The 21,528-nt window shown below is 47.9% G+C and overlaps 1 protein-coding gene across 7 annotated transcripts in view; it reads right to left on the bottom strand.

Moving 5' to 3' along the window:
• The window catches only part of NCOR1 (nuclear receptor corepressor 1), a 2,268,409-nt gene that overhangs the window by 883,438 nt on the left and 1,363,443 nt on the right, over nt 1-21,528 (bottom strand). For all 7 annotated transcript variants that reach the window (XM_069615218.1, XM_069615220.1, XM_069615222.1 and 4 more), the window contains 2 exons: nt 11,840-11,923; nt 11,390-11,643 (listed from right to left, as the gene is read on the bottom strand). In XM_069615218.1, the coding sequence (XP_069471319.1) occupies nt 11,390-11,643; nt 11,840-11,923 (338 nt within the window). The remainder of the gene's footprint in view (nt 1-11,389; nt 11,644-11,839; nt 11,924-21,528) is intronic.

The following is a 21,528-nucleotide window of genomic DNA, read 5'->3' as shown; positions in this document are numbered from 1 at the left end:
AGTCCAAGATGGGTCTCAGTCCTCCGTCTTTCTTCGGAATGAGAAAGTAAGGGGAGTACCAGCCCTTGTTCCTCTCCGCTACAGGTACCGGTTCTATGGCACCTTTCTCTAGCAGGTCCAAAATTTCCTGCAAGAGGAGCGGATCTGGAGCTTTCTGAGAGCTGATCCCCGGTGGATGACTCTGAGGTATGCGTAGGAAAGGCAGGCAGTAATCTTGGGCAACTGTTTCCAATGCCCAAGCATCTGACGTGATAGCCTGCCATACCGCCAGATGTTAAGTCAACCTGCCTCCTACAGGTGTCCTGTGAGGGGAGTCCTCAGAGTGGTTTTGGGGCGGCTGATGCAGATGCCGATGGTAAAGAGGCACCTGCTGTTGCTGCGGCTTTTGAATATCTACCCCGTCCACCTCGGGTAGTTCTTCTTTGACCCCTTTGAGCCGGTCGTCCTCTACCTCTTCCAAATGCGGAGTAGAAGCAAAAGGACTTGCCCCTCGCAAAGGTTCCTGTGGGACGAAAAGGAGTCGGACGGATTGCAGCTCCTAGGGATTTTGCTGCTGCTTTTGAAGTTTGCAGTTTCTCTAAACTGTCATCCGCCTTTTTCCCGAACAAAGAAGAGCCATCGAATGGCATGTTCAAGAGCCTGGCTTGCACAACTGGGGCAAAACCCGACTTTCTCAACCAAGCAAATCTCCTGGTTGATGTACTTGCCGCCATTGCTCTGCTGATACTGTCAGCCGAATCAATGCCTGTCTGGAGGGATTCGCACATAGCGTCTTTACCGTCCTGTATAATATTCAGGAACGCATCCCTTTCTTCTCCCTCCGGGATGCAGTCAGCCGCTGTAGAAGCACACTCCCAAAGTGTATGGCTGAACCTAGCAAGGGTGCAAGTAGCATTAACAGACTTTAACGCCATGCTACAGTGCTTGCAATTTTAAAGTTTCAGCTTCATTTGCTCAAAACTTTCCATAGGGACTTAAAAATATATATATATTTTAGATATTTGTTTCATTATTGGCCATCTTTTTGGCCAATAATATTTCTGACCGAACCATTCCTTTAAGAGTTACAGTTACCAACCAACTCTTTTACAAGTAGGTACTTTTCAAGCACATGTTCTCTTTTGTGGGCAAGAGGCCCCATCCATGAAAAGTCTTTCCCTTATTCTTGGAGCATGAGAGTTCTCAGTGGCAGAAGGGGGACCACTAGGATCTAGTGACCAACAGGCAGTGTCAGGATAGGTTCTTAAGTAGCAAAAGTCATGGTTCTTTAGGAAGACTTGGCAAACAGGCGAGTACTTTACTTCTGAGTTAGAAGAGGGTCCAGGGGCTTCACAGAAGACACTGCAGCAGGATTCTAGCAGTGGGACTGGGTGCACTGGATGAGAGGCCTCCCCATCACAGAAAACACCCCACAGCTACACAGAAATCCTAAGAGACTTAAGGTAACTACATACCCAAGCCAACACGGTACCTCAGCATTGAAGATGATTTTGCAGCAGGAGGACTTTAGGGTCTGCAGCCAAACAGCCAGTGTTAAGCCAAGTTTGAATGCAGTATCCTCTGGGAACACTACAGACAACTATGACTACAGGTATAGGCAACCCAACTTTTGGTATAAGCTTGTACTACACAGTATTGGTAGCGTGTTGAGCAGCCAGGCTTACCTCAAGAGGGGAAATGTGAGCAGTAGTGGAGTTACACAAAGACCCACAGTTACAGGTATTCAAATAAACTCTTACACTCAAGGTTTCTTGCATAAACAATTATTCAATAATGTATCAGTCAGATATAAAGCCTTCTTCAGAAGGTAGCAATAGAATAGTAACACACAAATATACTTCAATACTGTACACTCTTAGTTTCTAAATCAGTAAAGACCCTTGTGCGATGGCCCACAGACACAACCTACACCCACAGGTGACTTCAATAATTAGGGTGCTGAGGACATGAATATCTCACTGTTGGCATTCAGAACACTTTTAAAAGTTGGTAAAAAGCAAAGGTTATTAGAACACCAGAGATCACAACTATTCTTCTAGATCCTCTTAGAAGAGTCATACAATTCAATAGGCTAACAAAATGTCAATAGGCAAGAGTCTTGTATAGGATGAAGCACTTCTGGTAAGTAAATGGAAGCGTCTTTGCACAAATTCTTTGGAGTCTTTGACAAAAAGAAGAATCAAATGTAGGGCCACAAGCTGATCAGACTTGTGAGTTGTACAAGTTACAAGCACTTCTACAGCAAGAGGTAAGCTCTTAGACCTTTTTTACAGTACCTTAGCAATGAAGAAAAAGATGCAGCTGATGACTTCTGTTCCTGTGCAGCTCTGCAGATCTCACTGTTCCTGGGACTCAGTCGTGGGGACAAGAGGGAGGACATCGGGGGACTCCTGCAACGCACTGGCACGGTCAAAACTAGCAAACGGCAAACTTCACTTTCAGTGGCTGTTTCGCGTTTCAGCTCCTTGCGTCTACCACAAATAGCAACAACACGGTTCCTGGCTGTTGAGGTGCACTGTCCTTGCTTCTGGGGTCCAGCACTCGGTTGAGGGGGCTCAGGCTTGGTCAGTCCTGCTTCTTGAGAGTCCAGAGGATCTTCCAAAAGCTCTAGGCCATCTTAAAAGCAACGCAAACAATCTGGTGTTCCTCTCCCTGGCTATACAGTGTCCAGCAGCAACTCTGTGGAAATTCAAACAACTCCGAGATGGATGTCCAGGTGGCTTACTTTGGAGTTGATTGGTCCACCAACTCAAAGGGAGAAGTCATCCTTGCAGGGGCTTCTCGGTCGATGCAAACTTGGTGTTTCAGCACTGCAGCAGGGCTTCACCGGGCAAACCAACAGTCCAGGAGTTGCAGCAGGCGTCCTCTTCAAGTTCTTCTTCGGTTCCTTTGTCCAGTGGTCGACTCTGCCTTCCAAGCCAAATGACTCGCCTTTTATTCAGTTCTCTCCCATTCATTCCAGCCTAGCTGTCACTCACCCAGCAGGGTGGCTGTCCTTGCCCGACAGTCAGCCAGCCAATCATCACAGAGTGCATTTGGGTCTCCTAGGAGACTAAGCACAGGGAGTTTCTGCACCTCCCTCACTTCCGGCCTACTCCAGACACTCTCGAGCCAGAGGCGGGCTTCACTCCTGAATCCCGCCAAAGGGGAAATGAACTAAGAGCTGAAACATGGTTTGGCGTGCAGAGAAAATCTCTAGAAGGACCTTTCCACAAAGAACTGGTGAAAAAAGACCACCGGGGGTCCTTTTGTCAAAGATGGCTCTGCACCATTTTGAAAAAGATGGATCCTGCGGTTGCTTTACCGGAGCCGCAAACGCAGCCCGCAGTAAATAAATACCATGGTAGTTCAAACAAAACCACTACCACCAGTCAGTCAGTGAGGAAAGGGTAACATAAAAATGTAACATGAGGATCCAGACACAGGGGATACTAAGTAACCCCTCCAGCACTCTATTGTAAGATGGGGTGTGCTGGGTCTAGAAAGTTCCAATGCTAAGTAAAGTCAATTTCACTTTGCTGTACTGGCAAACAGTAGTTTATCCCAGAGAAGGTAGTTAAACCTTGGGGTGTTAGGCAGAAACCTGTGCAGTTCCCTTAGGGACCACTGCAAAAGATTTAAGACTACAGGTGTTTGGCAGTAAACCCACTTGGTAGCAGTCTGTACCACACAGATTCACTTGGTAGCTGTGGCTGAGCAGTCAGACTTCCCTCAAGTATAGTTAGGCAGTATACAGAGTATACAAAATAGGTACAGGAATACAGAAGCACAAGCAAACACTGACCAGAGCTTGGGTGTAAAAGTATATACTTATTTATTTAACACACTCTTATGAAACACACTAGCACTAAATTGTTAAGATAAGTTCAAAACACAATCACTATTATCATATGCACATCCTTGATTACTTGTTGGACAAGTAATAGTTAACACCACTTATTTCCAGACAGAGGTGAGCGGCGCTTAACGTTCGATGGCACTCCAACAAGTTAAATTAAAAGGGAGGGAAAAGCAGAATTATGGAAGCATACACACTAAACACTTTTTAAAGAACCACAGCAAGTTTAGGAAGGCACAGTCTACTGGTGAGCAAGCAAGTTTAGGCGCCAGGCCCACTTTCAAGGGAGCCGGGAGGAAGATGCCCAAGGTCAGACAGTTGCAGAGTCTTCGAAGTTTGTGGAGGTAGTTCGAAAAAAGGTTTAGTTCAGTGCAGAAAAGTTAGCTAAGGTGTCCCAGGCTAACCCAGGTTCGAGAGACAAGGATTTAATACACCCCGTTCAAAGGGTTGCAAGGGAAGCCAGGCGGAACACGGTACCTTAAATGGAGAGGATCCTCCAGCGGGGGCAGTTGTTCCTGGCAGCGGGTGCAAGTCGCAGCGTCGTCCAGAGGGATAGAAGATCTCGTTGTGGAGGAAGAATGAAGGTTGTTGCACTGCCAGGGAAGAAACCAGCCGCGGAGTTCTCCGGTACAAAGGTACTACCCTTTCGGTTTGCGGTAGTGGTGAAAACGTGGTATCCCGGTTGCCGGGGTGCTTGGCACAGGCAAGGCGACCTTTCGTCTTCCTTGCTCCAGGAAGGCGAAAAGAAGGTAGACTGGTTATCCCCACCAGTCGAAGGAAGAACTCTCTCCGGGCTGGAGATCTCCTCTGTCGTTGGGAAAAGTGGTGAGACGGTTCAGCAGGGCTCCACCGGTGGTGTCGTCGTTGCAAGCGGGCTCAGCTTCTCCCTCCTCAGATTCTTAGGTCCTGTGGTGACTTCTGAAGTTCCAATCCCCAAAGCCCTGCTTTTATGCAGCACACCCCCATTCACTCAGCCTAGCTGTCAATCAAACATGCTAAGTGGTGAGCCGGCCGGCTCACCACTTGGGCCAATCACACAAGAGTGCGACTTGAGTTACCAAGGTAACTCAGTCCAGGGTGCCTAAACCCCCTCCCATACCCCCTGTGGTACCCAGACAAAGTGGTACCACTTTTGGAGGCTTCTGTGGAGAAGCCCGCCAAAAAGTGGAACAAAGGGCTCGACTTGGGTTGGAGTCACAGAAGAGAACACAAACGCCATTTTAGAATCGAGTTCTGGCAAAAAATACCAACCGTGAATTAATATTAAATAAATAAACCGGCAGTATGTTCAAGGCTATAAGAATTAAATAATTAAAGTTGGTAGCCTCGAACAATGGGAAAATCCCATAGAGATATATTCGCGGTCGGATATAAAAAGTAGTATCCACTGCCACCAGCCAAAACTCGATCAGGGGGGACGGAGACGTGCCCCCTCGAACAGCCCCGACCAGTACGTCCATAATATGATGGTTTGTACTGGTTTCTGTTCATAATTTGGGACTAGCAAAGCCAATGGTGACTTTACATGCCCTGGGAGACAGTAGTCAGTCCCAGGGTATGGAGTTTATGTTGGGGGGTCGCTACGACACCCCCGGGTTACGGCACGGAGGGTGCTGTGTAACCCACATACCAAAAACACATGAAGCCCTATGGGATATAAGACGCCATAGCCCATAAAACACATTACAAAGTCAAAGGATATCTCAATTCATGTCTAAGAGTGGGAGAAAAAGAGTCTCACTCTTAGGAGGAGAAAAAAATAAACCCCAAAAATCCAGCAAAGCTGCTGGGGGACATACTAGGTGTGGGAAATTAGCCTTTACAGAGAATTCTCCCTAACAATCATGGAAACCCATCACTACCTAGCTTAATCAAGTCCCATTCCACCAGACCGCTTAACACCCAACCCTCCCTGACAGTGCACCCTTAGGAAACACACACACCGACAGAAGCGACAGACTGAGCCAGAGAGCACCCCAGCATATCTGGAGAAGGAAAAACCAAGATCACTGCGCCTGCACAACACAGCATAGAGGACCAACTACCCTACTACGCCTACACCTTAAACTGGAAAATGGCCTGACCCAGAAAAGGATGTAGAGAAAGAGAACAAGCTCGTGCAACAAGAGACGCGAACACACAACACCGACAGAACCCAGAAAAAGCAGCCCCATTGGAAGAAAACACGCCTAACGCAACCATAACCAGAACAAAATCTGTAAGAGAAAAATCCTTATACCTCACACCTTACCTCGCGACAACCACGGAACACCGACACCTCAACACGGAAACCTCGAGACATGCAAAGAATTTTCCCAAAACACCCGGAATAAAGATGGGAGCACTCAACAAGTAGAGTGCGAGGGCGCCAACTCCATTACCCCTTACATCACAAGGACAGAGGGGCACCATCTATTTCCACAACATCCCACACAATACGGCGAAGCCCTGAAAACCAACAATGCTAACTCCGACCCAACAATCGGACTTAATGAAGAAGCCAACGCTGATCTTCATCCGAGCAGCATCACAGTAGAAACACCACGACTGATCAGCCCTGTTATCAACCTATTGGACCGCTTCAATGAAGAAGCAGCCGTCGCCGTTCTTCATCCTACCAACACCAATGCGAAACACCATGACCAGACAACCACAAACTTGGACGAATAACCACCAAACAAAATCACACCCAGAGAATCCACTGTAACTTAATAAACGCAAGGTCAATGTCCAAACATTCAACTGAAATATAAGACCTCCTATCAGAAGGAGACATATACATCCTATTTGTAACCGAAACATGGCTAGACGACAACTACAAGAACACCCTCAACAACTGCCTGCCTGAAGTCTTCAAATGCACCCAAGCAAACAGGAAATCCAAAAGGAGGGGGGGGGGGACTAGCGATCAACCACAAGGAACAACTGGCCATCGAATTGGAAAATCCACTAAACATCGATAAACGCGAATCCTTAATACTACGGCTATCAGTAAATCCCCAAACATCACCTGAAATTCATACTGATATACAGACCACCAACCTACGATCCGACTTTTATAGACGCATTCACGGAAGCAATCACCATCGTAGCCATCAAGTACAATCGTCTGATCATCTTCGGAGACGTCAACATCTGGTTCGACGAAGAAACCACAACCACGCAAAAATCCTTAACCTTGGCTGCCCAACTAGCAGCCATGGACCTACAACAACTAGTCAAAGGAGCAAACACTCAGCAGGGGACACACTTGACGCAATCTTCGCCAACAAGGATCTCATCACCACGGCACCCGCAATTCAAATACTCGGGAGCGACCACCTCATCATTCCATTCATAATCACAACGGCCGCACCGACAAAAAAGCAACAAGAAAAACCACAGATCATGTTGAAAAGAAATTGGAGAACCATAAAAAACTCCAACCTAACTGAGCTCCTAGAACTCAGCAAACCACAAGCATCAACCATGTAAGAAGCAGACCTAGACAAAAGAAGTTGCCCTACTCCACACCTGGATCGCAACAACCCTAGACGACATTGCCAAAGAAAAGCCCTTCACCCCATCACGCAAGAGAACAGCAAATGGTTCACCCCACTACTCAACGCCATTAAAAGAAAAAAACGAAAACTAGAATCTGAATGGAGGACCAACAGCACCACTGCAAACAAATTGAAATTCCTGCAACAGATCCGCTCATATAAAAAGGAAATACAAAAAGCGAAGAGGAAACATTACGACAACCGAATCTTCAGAGCACCAAACGCCCAAAAAGAACTCTTCAAAATCATAAACGAAATAAAAAACGCACCGGGCTGCAACAACACGCCAATTCCATCAATGAAACTTTGCAATGACCTAGGAGTCCACTTCAAAAACAAAATAACCTCCATCGAACACCATACAAAACAGACCAAGCCATCACAGCTCGAACCCAGCGACACCGACAAGGAACACCCAAACAAGCTATGAAGCTTCCCAGAAATATCAGTTGAGGCTTTCGTCAAACTGGTAAACCAAAGCAACAAAGCAGGCTCTCCTGAATTCCCTTGCGCCCCCCCAGACATATACAAAACAATTCTCAAACAAGGAACCCCCATGGAAAACCACAGGAATCTCATCAACTTCTCAATCTCAACAGGTAAACTACCAGAGGCCTTCAAATCAGCGTACATCAAGCCGCTACTCAAAGACACAACAGGAAATGTAGAGGACCTAACCAATTACAGACCCATCTCCAACATACCCTACATAGCCAAACTGCTAGAAACGTACGTCTACAAAATAACCCGAGAATTCATAGAAGAGCACTGCCTACTAAGACCAGGCACAAGTTGGTTTCAGACCAATGAGAGGAACAGAATCAGCTCTCCTCTCAATATGGGATGACTTAAATATGAACGCAGACTCGGACAACAGTATCACCCTGATTCTCCTTGATCTGTCCGCTGCTTTCGACACCGTCAACCTCGACATCGTCATAAAGAGATTAGAAGGACTAGGGATTACAGACACCACCCTACTATGGATCAAATCCTTCCTAACAAACAGAACCAAAACCGTATGGATGAAACCTTTTAAATCCAAACCTAGAGACTCCACGAGCGGAGTACAACAAGGATCATCCTTCTCCACGCTTCTATTCAACATCTACATGTACCTATTAATCAAACTCATAAAAAAACACGGCCTCACATGCTACAACTACGCCGACGATACTCAAACAATCTTCAACATACAAGACACCCAAGAAGAAAACACTACACTAGAGAATTACCTTCGTGAGATATTCAACTGGATGAACCTCAACCACCTCAAAATCAACCAACGAAAAATAGAGATAATGATTGTTTCAAAAAAGGGAGGAGACATCAGCTACATCCCCTGGCCAAGAGAGCTCGGCACCACATCAGAACCATCATCAACTGTAAAAAACCTCAGGGGTCCTGATGGATAACAACCTCACTCTAGAGCCACAAGTAAACTCTCTACTCAAGAAATGTTTCTTCCTCCTGCGAGCAGCAAAAAGGATCCCACCGTTCTTGTCGTTCGCCAACAAAGCACTTACCATCATCGCTCTGATCATGTCCAAAGTAGACTACGCCAATAGCCTATACCTGAGCACGCCCGAACGACTACTAAAATAACACCAACCTCGGCCACTCTCAAAATGGACAAACACTGAACCCAAAGAACCGACCACACGACAGACCATAAGATATCATGGAAATAGCCACAAAAGGAGGTCTCCAGAGACTGATCACATACTCAGACCCAGACGAAAGCCCTAAATGACTCATCCACTCCCCCCGGAAGTACCATATCGAAACAGGCAGATGCATTAGATAGAAAGTTTGAGAGGAGTCCACTGCACCAGCCCCAACACCACTCCCCCCGGACGTACAATATCCAAACCAGCAATCACATTAGACAGAAAGTGTGAGAGGAGTCCACTACACCAGCCCCAGCATCCAAGGAGGAGAATAGACACCCAACCCACATTAATCAATCCATCAGCAATAGAACACCAACAGAGCTGGTTAGAATAGAACGGCGGGGAGCAATCAAAACACTTACAGAGCATGTTAGAACAGCACAGGGAGCGCCCGACACAAACCAAACCCTGCCAGGTGTAACCCCTTTGCCCACCCTGATGAGATTAGGAGGATTGGCGAGTGCCACACTCGGACAGATTTCAGAACTTCTGTTAAACTTCATACAACCGACTAACAAAAAAACTCAGCATTTCTCCAGACTTATCTCATTCAAAAATCTCACACAACTATCTCTCGCACAACAACCCGCACGCACTTCGCAACAACACAAAAGAAACACCCACAGCACACGAGGACTGACATCGATCCAACACTAGCACCGAAGCTCAGCACCCGGTGTACACCGAGTTGAAGCCGCCAACAGAACACCACTCCTCTCACTATCCTACTCCCGCTTCACCTACTAACCCATCCCACCTTCTCATTTGCAGATCCGCCAGAGCGCCTGGGGACCAACTCCGTTGGTGACGGTGCACGGTACAAATACCTTTAACATTTGACAGTACGTTGTCAATGAAGAACTTGGTGCAGCAGGACTGTCCCCAAAGTGAGGCTACAGCTGTCCCCGGTTCGGGTTTCTTGGCCTGGCCGGCTAAAGAAGGAACTTTGGAGGGAACAGACTGATTCATTCGAGCAGTGGGACTTCACAGCACTGGTGTGTTGGAGCCCTTCACAGACTTCGGGTCAGACAAAGCTGAGGGTAAACGTAGGAGCGGAAAATAGTTACTGCAGGCCCAAAAGGATGCCCACAAATTTTCAGCCAGTACTGCGCGCCATAAGAAGTTGCACAGCAAAATGGCCCAGATCCCAAGAGTATTTGGGAGTATGCAGCCCGGCAGGGTCGCAGATTTTTTTTTTCTCAATGTCAGGTTTTAAGCGGTCACTCAACAGCTCTGGCGAGCGCTTAGACGTTGCTGGGATGTTAGTCTATGAAGTCCTCTTCGGATCTTCAGACCAGTGGTAGACTCCCATGTTCAGCTCAAGGACCCTCAACTTTTATGCAAGAAAACTGGCTGAGCCCACCAATCACCAGACAAGCCTTTCATGCAAATCTGGGGGGTGGCTGTCCAAGGGGGATAGCCAGCCATCCAGTTGCAATTGGTTCGAGGCAGGCACACTGCAGGACAAAGACCAGGGGAGCTTTGGTCACCTCCCCCACTTCTTGTCCTTTCAGGCACTCGGAGCGCCTTGGCGGGATTTCCAAGGGAAGCCTTCCAAAGACCCCACCCCTCACCACCCCCATCTAGGCAGGTAGAAGAAGTCTCAAGTAAAAACAAGCCACCATGAACAGGGCAAACACAATTACAGTCACATTTTTAGGCAAAAGGTGACCCCTGTGCCCCCTACCGCAGCTGGGAAGACAGCCTGCTGTAAAAGCCCACAAAAAGTCATGCAAACAGTTACACTGCCACCAGCCTGTCAGATGAACTTGTAACAATAACTAAAAGTTACTGCAACCATGAGAAAGGGAGATAATATTTCCCCTCAGCATTCCACATAGGATGGGGTGTGCTGATCTCAACATAAAAGAGTAGGGACAAAAGGGTGTCCCCTTACCTTGGTAACATGAGTTAACGCAGGTAAAATAAATCGGGAAGTCAAGGAGCTTCCAGCAACACTGCACAGAAAGTGAAAGCCAGAAAACATGGAGGACAGCTTAACCAAAAGTACCAAAAAGATGTAAGAAGAGTTCCAATGGTTAGAATAAAAGAATGAGTTGAGTGTAGGAAAAGGTTAACACTCACTCCGGAGAATCAGTCAAAAAATCCAATAGTCCAGCAAAAACGCTGGGGGACTCAAAAAGTGGTGAGAATTTCACTCAAGAAGGAAAATCCACTCAATAAGAAAACCACAACAAAACCTTGGGCCTTGAACAGCGGCACATCATTATTTCTAAGAAACAGCTTCCAAAGACAGCCCATTATTGTGAAACTAAATATGTCTGTATGCTGCTGAGCTGTACCTCATCAAAGTGAAAAAGGAACGCAAATGTTACCTGCGAAATTGAGCCTTCCATCACCTGCCTGGGCTGGACTATTTCAGGCGTTTTACGATTCTCTTGTCCCAGTAGCTCTTGCCGTGGGATCTCATGAATCGAACGTCCCATTTCCTTAATGGTGGTAACGCCATCGTATGGTTTGCCTTTTGTTATGGCTCCTTCAAATGTCCGCATGGGAGGAGACTCTAGTTTGATTTGCTTTGAATATTTCAAACCTTCTTCAAAGCTCTCTGGTGTTGCCCTCGGCGTACCTAAGAAACAGAGAAAAGTGGGTTCACATTTTCAAACATTAAAAAGCGTAACAGTAACATAACGATTTTGTACAAAATGACAATTGAAATAGTCTAAATTATATCGATCCACGTGGGTTACACAAAGTGGATGAAAAGAAGGTAGCAATTATACATCAAGTCACAGGAGGGAAGTTTGCATAACATTTCTGCTTACCATGCATTATGGAACCAGCCAGAACTGTCCTTTCTTTGAGTTCAGCATGTGGGCTTCCTCTCGGCAAAGCACGGCAAATTAATCCTACAAAGATAAAATGCAAACAGCATTTCAAGTAAAAAAGTAAAAGAATTTGATGTAAGCAATAATCTGAAGAATGTCTTCAGAAATAAACAATTAGAATGTTTTCCTAGATGAAGTTCTTGCACTGGCATAGCATGCACTGTTTTTCTTCTCTGTTTTTTATATATTACCAATGTGTTGCCTTTCAGTCACTTCCAAGCACTCCACGACCTAGGTGGGAGCGAAAATTATAAATGACTCATCATAGTGACCAACATACTCCTATTCCATAGTCCCATTTCTTCCATACTGCATGGGCGTCCTTCGCTAGGGATGGGAGACAAACTTTTTCAGCAGAAAAAAAATCTTCTTCCCCCTTTAAATTAAGAGGCACACTGGGGCGCGGCTCTGGGAACATGCGCTCCTGACTCTACCCAACAGTGCCACTCCTCAGTCCCCATTGACGTGTCAACAATATTACCATTGCCTAATGACACCAATTGTATTGGGGGGAGGGTGGTGGGACTAGGAGTATGTTAGTCACTACGGTGAGTAAGTAATTACTCCTACGTCCCGTCCCCTTTGCTCCATACTACATGGGCGATTACAACTGAATGTAGCCCCATGGTGGAGAGGTGACCCTCCTTAAGAAAACAAGTTCCTTAACACTGCCAGTCCGAACACAGCATCTGATTTGAAGCTGGTATCCAGACAGCAGTGCTTGCAGAAGGCCGAAGAAGTGGCCCAAGCCATGGAACATACCTCTGGAACGCGACTGCGGTGGCCTAGGCTATGATAGCATGTGCATGCATATTTGCTGGAAGTGACTTGTGCTGCCCCTCATAGTCCTCCTTAATGGCTGAAACCATCCACCTTGCTATGGAGGCCTTAGAAGCCGGATATCCTGGCCTTGACCCGCCAAAGGTGACAAAGAGAGACTCAGATTTGTGGAAGCTCTTGGTTCTATCAAAGGCAACATTTTAGAGCTCGCCTAACATCCAGACAGTGTAGGAACATCTGAGCCTCGTCCTTAGGGTCCGCGAAAAAAGGAACCTGTTACTTACTGGTAACTGTTGTTCTCCAGCATGGGTCTGGCATGGATGCACATGCTCATAAATATTCCCAGTCAGCCAAATCCTCGGTAAAAGACAAAATCAGTTTCAGTTTTACTTCTGAACTGTCTTTCTCCTAACAACCAATCACTGGTCTCTAGGTCATACTATACCCAGCCAATAAATGCCCTCTGCCTAAGCCCCTCCTCTGGCAGCCATCTTCAGATATGGTAGCACGTAAAGTGGCAGTAGGACCAAGAGAAGAGCTGCAGAGGGGTAGACGGGAGGGTTCGCATGTGAATCCATGCCAGACCCATGCTGGAGAACAACAGTTACAGGTAAGTAACTTGTTCCTTCTCCAGCATGGAGTCTGGCATGGATACACATGCTCATGAATAACGAATACATAGCGGTACACACATGCACAAACACGGGAACACGGGAGGTGGCAAGGCTCAACATTAAGCATTTCAACATCAAGCATCTCTTACCTCCTCACGAGGCTCATCTCCAAGCGAACAGGTTGCGCAGCACTGCTTGGCCAACTCTGGACTCCTCCCTCGAAACCTGGTCGACGCAGTAGAACTTCGTGAAGGTGTGCGTCGACCTCCACGTAGCAGCCCTGTAGATGGCCAGCAGGGGCACACCAGACAGGAACGCAGTAGTAGCAGCGATCGCTCTGGTTGAATGGGCACTCGACAGCCAGGCAACGGTCGGTTTGCCAACCGATGACAAATAGGTGAGGCAGTCAGAGAGCCACCTGGAAATGGAAGCCTTGGAGAGGGCCTTCCCTTGGTTGACAGGGCCAAAGCTCACAAACAGTTGTGACGTCTTACGAAAACGTGTTGTGCAGTCCACATAAGACTTCAGCGCTCTAGCCACATCCAGCGAGTACAAAGTCCTCTCAGCCGGTGACAAAGGCGCCGGGAAGAAAACGGGTAACACCAAGAGTTTGTTGAGATGAAAGTCCAACGGCACCTTGGGCATGAAGGAGGGGTGCGTCCGAAGCACCACCCTTGTCTCGTGGAATGTCAAGTAAGGTGGGTTACAAGAAAGGGCCTGGATCTCTTCCACTCGTCATGCAGAGGTGATGGCCACAAGAAACGCTGTTTTCCACGACAACAATTTCAGTGGTGTCGAATGCATAGGCTCGAACGGAGGACCCATGAGCCAAGTCAGCACCACATTGAGCTCCCACACCGGGCCAGAGCCTTCACCTGTGGGTACGAACAGAAAAGTCCTCTGATGAACTCCTTGACCAGGCAGTGTGACCATAACGACGACCGCCCCGGAGTTCTGGTGTAGCGGGAGATAGCCGCCATATGAACCTTGACGGAAGAATGAGCCAGCCCTGCTTTGGCTAGCGACAGCAAATACGGCAGCACCGGTAGAGCCGTAATCCGTAGAGGGTCGATCTTCTGTGCACGGCACCAGACGGCGAACCTCTTCCACGCATATCCGTAGCATTTCAGTGTAGACGAAGCCATGGTCTTGGCAAGCACCTCCTTACAGTCTGCCGGGATATCGTATCCTCCAAACTGTAGCGCTGCAGGAGCCAGGACTGCAAGTTCAGTGACCCTGGGTCGTGGTGCAGGATCGCACCACCTTCTCTGGCAAGAAGATCTGCGGCCACCGGAAGCTTGACTGGAGGGGACGCTGACAAGTTCAGAAGGTCCGGTACCATATCTGTCTCGGCCACGCCGGTGCGACGAGGATCATCCTGCACCAGGACCGTCTGAGTTGATCGACTAGTCGAAGAAGCAACGGAAACCGAGGGAACGCACACAGGGGAATGAGAATGCGTCCTCCATGCGCCCTGGCTGGGGAAACCTGCTGGCGAACCTCCGGCACTTGGTGTTCGTCGCCGTCGCAAATAGATTGATGTGGGGATTGCACCATCATCGGAACAGGAGATCCACTTGGTCCTGCCGAAGCTCCCACTCGTGGCAAGAGCGCAGATCCCTGCTGAGGGAGTCGGCGATGGTGTTCTTCACTCTTGCCAGTTGAAACGGGACGAGGAACATCCCCCTCGGCAACGGCCCAGTGCCATAAGTCCTGCGCCTCTCTCTCGAGAGCGCTCAGGATGTGGTGCCCTCCCCCCCCTGCTTCTGGATGTAGAAGATTGTAGTGGTGGTGGTGGTCTCCGTGAAGACCGTATCACCTTGCCCTTGAGGGACGGAAGGAAAGACTTGAGGGCCCAAAACACTGCCCGCAGCTCCAGGACATTGATATGCAAAGACTTCTCCTCCGGCAGCCACAGGCCTCTTGCGTGGAGACTTCTGGTTTGCGTGCCCCATCCTTCCAGGGAGGCGTCCGTTGTGACCGTCTGCTGATGAGGTGGGGTCTGGAAGGCTGCACCTGCCAACAGATGATCGCAGACTCCCCACCACCGTATCGCCTGACGGAAACTCTCGTCGAGAGAGTTCTTGTCCTCCAAGCTTCCAGATACCTGAATCCAACAGACGTCGAGGAACTCTTGCAGTGGCCGCATCCGCAGCCTGTACAGCCGAATGAGGCATATGCATGACAACATCATGCCGAGCAGGGACTTGATGTCAACAGCCGTTGTACTCTGCCCAGGATGGCCGTTATCCTCTAATTCGACGGAGACGCCAGGCTCGACACTGCGTTGAGCCGAGACCCCAGAAACAGCACTTCTTAAGATGAAACCAAGCAAGACTTTACATAGTTCACCAAGAACCCCAGCTCCGTCAGCAGCCGGATGCTCTTCGTCGTGTGCTCGACTGTGATCTCCCTCCATGTCGCTAGGATGAGCCCATCGTCCAGGTACCTTTTTTGAAATATTTGCAATGAGCTTGGGGTTGGTCACCCTAAGTTACCTGGGGGCAACCAGACGTGGACTCCCTGCTCACTGTGCTCAGAGAGGCACAGCTTCACCTCACTAATAAGGCCCAACAAGGCTGAAACATGTGTATGGGGTTGCTGTAGGTACTCTTGTTCAGAGAGGAATTGCCATAGCATTTTGGTGCTGGACTGCCCATTTGGGCGGAACAAAGACTGATATGCAAATGGATATTTCCCATCTGTGAAAGGTACAGTGAGCAAAAAGCGTGTGCTGCAAACTCATCTCAGAACAGGTTATCATGCCATGTTCTTTCTGGAGAGGAGCGCCTGCTACCTTTTTTGAAACAGTCGTCCAGGTAGGGGCTAACGTGGATCCCTCGTAGACGCAGCCATGCCGCCACTGGAGCCAGGTACTTGGTGAAAACCCCTGGCGCCGACTTCAAACCGATGGGGAGTGCCTTAAACTGGTAATGTTGCCCTTGATCCATGAAGCGGAGAAACTTGTGGTGTCCTTGTGAATGGGGATGTGAAAATAGGCACCCTCCAAATCCAGCGACGACAGAAAATCCCCTTCTTCCAGCTATCCTATGATGTGCTGGAGGGTGACTATCCGAAACTTCTGAGATTTTATGTACTTGCTCAGACGGTGAAGTCTAGGATGGGCCTACAACCGCTCATCATCTTCTTGATGAGGAAGTAACTAGAGTATACGCCGAAGCCCGAAACCTCTTTGGGACGAGCTCCATCGCGCCCTTCTTCAGCATGGCCCGCATCTCCAGCAGAAGCTGAGGGATGTGGTTTTCCTGCCTGGCCACTGGTGGTATACGAGGACACTTTTGTTGGAACTCCAGGGTTTTTTTGTTTATTTGTAGCACGCGCCAGACCCGAGGGTATCAGGGCGCAATAGGCAATAAAAGGGCTGTTTAGCTTTGTTACAATTCTATACAAGATCATACATTAATACAATGAGCTGTAGACAGGCATGTACAGAATACAGGCATAATACATGCAGGTTACACACTTTGGTAGAAAAGAACCGTAGACAATATATACAGGTGGGAAGGGAAATATAATCTGAATGTTATATATCGTTAGGGGTCAGATGTCATTTTCCTTGATCCATTGGATGAGCTTGGTACTAAAACATGGGTAAGGCAGGTCTTCCCTCAGGGGCTTAGGGTGGGAGTTCCAGTGCTGGGCAGCTTTGACCGGGAAGCTACTTCCACCGGTCTTTGTGCGTTTAAATCTAGGCACCGTTAGGAGGTTGGCATTAGCTGATTTTATGGGACAGTTTGAGAGTTGTCTCGTAAATCTGACCATGAGATATTGTGGGGCAGCATGGTGAAGACATCTGTGTGTCAGGGAAACTGTTTTAAGGAAGATTTTGTCTTTCGTGGAGCGCCAGTTATTCGATCTTCCGAGGTCAGAGATGTGAATTGTTTTGGGAATACTTAGGGCTGCTCTCAAGGCATTGTTTTGCAGAATCTGGATCTTGTTGGTAATGTATTTTCTACTCCCAACATATAGAGCATTACAGTAGGCCAGTTTGGATAAGGCAAGGGCTCTTGCTAGGGTGATACAGTTGTAGGGGGAGAGGAAGGGCTTGGCGGCTCTAATTAGCTTACATGTGTAGGCCGTAGATGAGGTCATGGCATTGACTTGTTTTTTAAAGGTTAACATGGAGTCTAAGTAGAATCTAAGGGTTTTGACTTCCTTGGCTACTGTAATGATGTCGTCTATTTTGAAATTTAGGTAGTTGTGGGCTAGTTTGTTAAGGTTCGCAGGGGTGCCGAAAATGAGAAGTTCCGTTTTGTCATCATTCAGGCATAGACCATGAGAGGCCATCCATGCCTGGATGAGGTAAACTCTGTTCACAAAGGCCAAATCCTTGTTGTAATCCCCTGTCAACGGGATGAGGATCTGTGTATCATCAGCATAGTTAGTGTAGGTGATACCCAGGCCATCTAGATCAAAGAGGGGCTTTGTGAAAATATTGTACAAGGTGGGGGACACACAGGAGCCCTGGGGCACCCCGCTGGTGATGGGTATAGGGTCAGCGGCAGCTAAGGGTGAGAAGACGTGCATAGTTCTATTGTCAAGGAAAGATTGGATCCATCCTATCGCTTCTTGTGAGAAATGGGGAGCAGAGACCAAGTGGTTACATAAGATCTTATGGTCCACTAGGTCAAACGCCGCTGAGAGATCGAGCAGCAGCAACAGTGCTGTCTTATCGTTGTCTCTCAGCGTGTCTATTTGTGCTTTAAGGTCAATAAGCGCAGTTTCAGTTCTGTGTTGTGGTCTGAAGCCTGACTGATGTACTCCTAAAAGAGGGTTACACTTCAGATATTGTTGAATTTGGAGGTAGGCCATCTTATCTACAATTTTAAGCAGGAACGGGGCGATAGTTTGTAGGTATGGAAGGGTCAATTGTTTGTTTTTTGAGAAGTGGGAGGACCCAAGACGGTTTTAAATTGTTGGGTGTGGTACCGGTGGAGAAGGAGGCATTTGTACGTCTGCAGATAAATGGGGAGAGGTTGCGTGCGGCATCTTTTATGAGTTGGGCTGGGCAGGGGTCGCCGTGGCAGTTAGAAGGTTTGAGGGACAGGATGACTTTTTCAACTTAAAGGATAGATACTTTGTTAAAGTTGAAATGGGGTATGGGTAGGTTGTCGGTCGGCGGAATAGGCTGATGTGAGGGCGTGGAGGTATTGTTGGTTTTGTGGGCATGGAGGAGAGTTTCTTTTTTGTTATTGGTCTTAGCTTGGAGGGTCATTACCTTATTAGATAAGGCACACTGAATACTAGTGCACCATATTTTGTCTTGGAGACAAGTGTCCGGGGCTTGGATAGGCGTTTCTATCTCTTTAATGATCGCGAACAGTTCTTTAGAGCTTGAGTTGGCTTGAGTAATACGTGAGTTGTATGTCGATGGTTTGACGAGGATAATTTCTTTTTTGTAAAGGGTGGCTATTTTACTAAGGTTATGTTTGTTGATGTCCGAAGGATCTTGTCTCCAAATTTGTTTACTTTTACGTTTTTCTAATCCGATTGTTTTCAAGTGGGGAGAGAACCAAGAGTTCACATGTTTTTTGGGTTTACTCTTTCTGATTTTCAGTGGTGCTATGACATCTAGAGAGGATAGCATCATTTTGTTGTAATCCTCTACTAAGGTGAATGTGTCTGTGTAGTCTGAAAGTGAGTTCACAGTAGGAAGGATCAAGGGGGTGAGTTTTTCAGCAGTAATATTTCTTTGGTTTCTAGTGGGAATGAGAGGAGCTATACTATTGAAAGGTAGGTGAAGTGACCTCTAAGGAGAAGGCGATCAGGTGGTGGTCAGACCAAGGCTGCGGTATTATGGAGATGGTGGATGTCTGGCAGTTGTGCTCTGCTATCCAATCGAGGGTCCTACCTTTCGAGTGGGTCGCATCTGTCACTTTTTGGGTGAACCCTAGTTCCTTGAGGGAATCATTGATAAGCGAAGCGTTGTGGTCTGATGGGTCATTAAAGGCTAAATTGAGATCTCCTAGGAGAAGGCATTGTGAGGAATTTTTGAGGTTGTCTGATAGAATATTCATTAGGTCTTCTTCGAAGGAGCTTAAAGGGCCAGGGGGTCTGTATATGAGGTAGATAGATAGGGTCTGGGTGTCGGAGATGGTTAGCTTAGCAGTGAGGGATTCACATGAGTCTACGTTTAGTTGTGTGGTAAGTCTCAAAGTTAGACTGTTTTCAGCAATTATGGCGAGGCCTCTGCCCCGGGATTTGGTGTGATCTATTCTGAGGAGAGTGTAGTCCTTGGGAATGGCTAGAACGATGGCTGGGCCTGCTGCTGAGTGCAGCCAGGATTCAGTGATGGCGAGGAAGTCCATTTTTTCTGTCAGGAGTAGGTCAGCTATTGAAGTGGCGTGGGCCACCATGGAGCGGGCGTTAATGAGGGCTCCGTTTAAGCTTGTCTTTGTGGATTCCATAAGTAGTGTCTGAATGTTATAGTGGTGTTTAGGGTGAATGTTGGTATGTCGGGAAAGCCGGCTAATGAGCTGGAGTCGGTGTTGAGTATTGGTGACTTTGTTTCTGGGGTATTTGGTTTTAGGCTGTGGGTTACTCAGGAATTTGGTAGTGTTATTAGTAAGAAGGCAAGAGCTGTTAGCTGGAGGTTCATATATTTTAGGGAGTCAGGCTCAGTGTGCGGTTTCTCTGTGGAAGACTGCATGGTCTAGTGTTCAGATTATTCTGACACAAAGGTTAGCGGTAAAGGGTTGCCACAGGCAGAGTGTGTGTCATGGTATTGTTTAATACGCTAATTAGGTGTAGAATGGTCCTCAATAGGGCAGTGTAGATTGTTGGCAAATGCATGGTTTGTAGTGGGCAGGCAACTAGCTGAAGTGGCAGGCAGTAGGCAAGATCGGGAACCCCCGAGGGCGAGGTGTATAGATGTGGTTGAGCAATGTGACTAGTGGCAGGGCAGGCTAGGCATAACACAGGTCAGTATATCTAGTGGCAAGGCAGACAGGGCATAACACAGGTCAGTAGGTCTAGTTGCAAGGCAGGCAGGACATAACAGGTCAGTACGTCTAGTGGCAAAGCAGGCAGGGGAGAACAGGTCAGCACATCTAGTGGCAAGGCAGGCTAGGCATAACAGGTCAGTACATCTAGTGGCAAGATACGCAGGGCATAACAGGTCAGTACATCTAGTGGCAAGGCACACAGGGCATAACACAGGTCAGTACATCTAGAGTCAAGACAGGCTAGGCATATGCAGTGACGGCGTAAATAGTAGTGTTGTGAACTAGGATCATAGGGTAGCTTAATAGCTTAATGGAAGGGCAGGCGGATACGAGCATTTAATAATGAGCAGACAATTGTTGGTTTACAGCGTGGGAGAAACAGCCACGTATTCGGGCTGCAGTGTTCGCGTCCTTATGGTTAGGTGGGGAGTGTCGGCACTTGCAGACTGGGAACAGGCATTAAACGTTATGTGAAAGTACATATGGGCAGACTGGTTAGCGAACCCGAAGGCCAGCGTGTATCAAATGATCCTCGTAGACTCAGGGGGCAGTCATGTTCATGAGTCATAGGTTGGGGTTATGGAGATGGATGGCTCAGAGTGGATCTGCTTACCATGAGAGTGAGACAGGCAGAGGTTCGCGCCCTGCGGCCGCGATGCAGCAAGACAGGCGAGGACAGGATCTTTCGTCTTGATCCTTAGTCTGTAGATCCAAATCCAGATCCGGCGACCGCCTTCTGGCGTTGGAAGGGCCCGGAAGTAGGTAGGGCGGGTGTGCCGATCTGGATGCAGCCAATCTGCTGCAGGCAAGATGTTGCTGCTAGGCAAGAAAGGAGCTTCGTTTACGGACGCTTGGGTGGCGCCATTTTGTAAAGCACACAGCGTTCAGTGCCGAGGGTTAGCTCGAGCAAATCAAAACAAAAAAGCAAATCAAACAGAATAGCGGCCTTGCTCGGAGGTAAGCGCCACTCGTGATGAGCGCGAGGCAATGGGTCTTCACATCCTTACCCCAGAAATTTGCGGGTGGATGGAGCACTGCTCCTCTTCATTTGCAGGAGTGCTGGATTGCTGCAAGGGTACCTGCCCTGGCAACAGCTGTAGGGAAATGAGCAGGCGAAGACAGGATCCTTGGTCTTGATCCTTAGTCTGTTGATCCGACGACCGCCTTCCGGCGTTGGAAGGGCCGGAAGTAGGTAAGACGGGTGTGCCGATCTGAATGCACCCAATCTGCTGCAGGCAATATGTTGCTGCTAGGAAAGAACAACAAG

This window comes from Ambystoma mexicanum, chromosome 9, assembly GCF_040938575.1.
Source record: "Ambystoma mexicanum isolate Mex_15411 chromosome 9, UKY_AmexF1_1, whole genome shotgun sequence".
Lineage (NCBI taxonomy): Eukaryota > Metazoa > Chordata > Amphibia > Caudata > Ambystomatidae > Ambystoma > Ambystoma mexicanum.
Note: the sequence above shows the minus strand (reverse complement) of the source record. Positions and strands in the feature narration are given on the sequence as shown.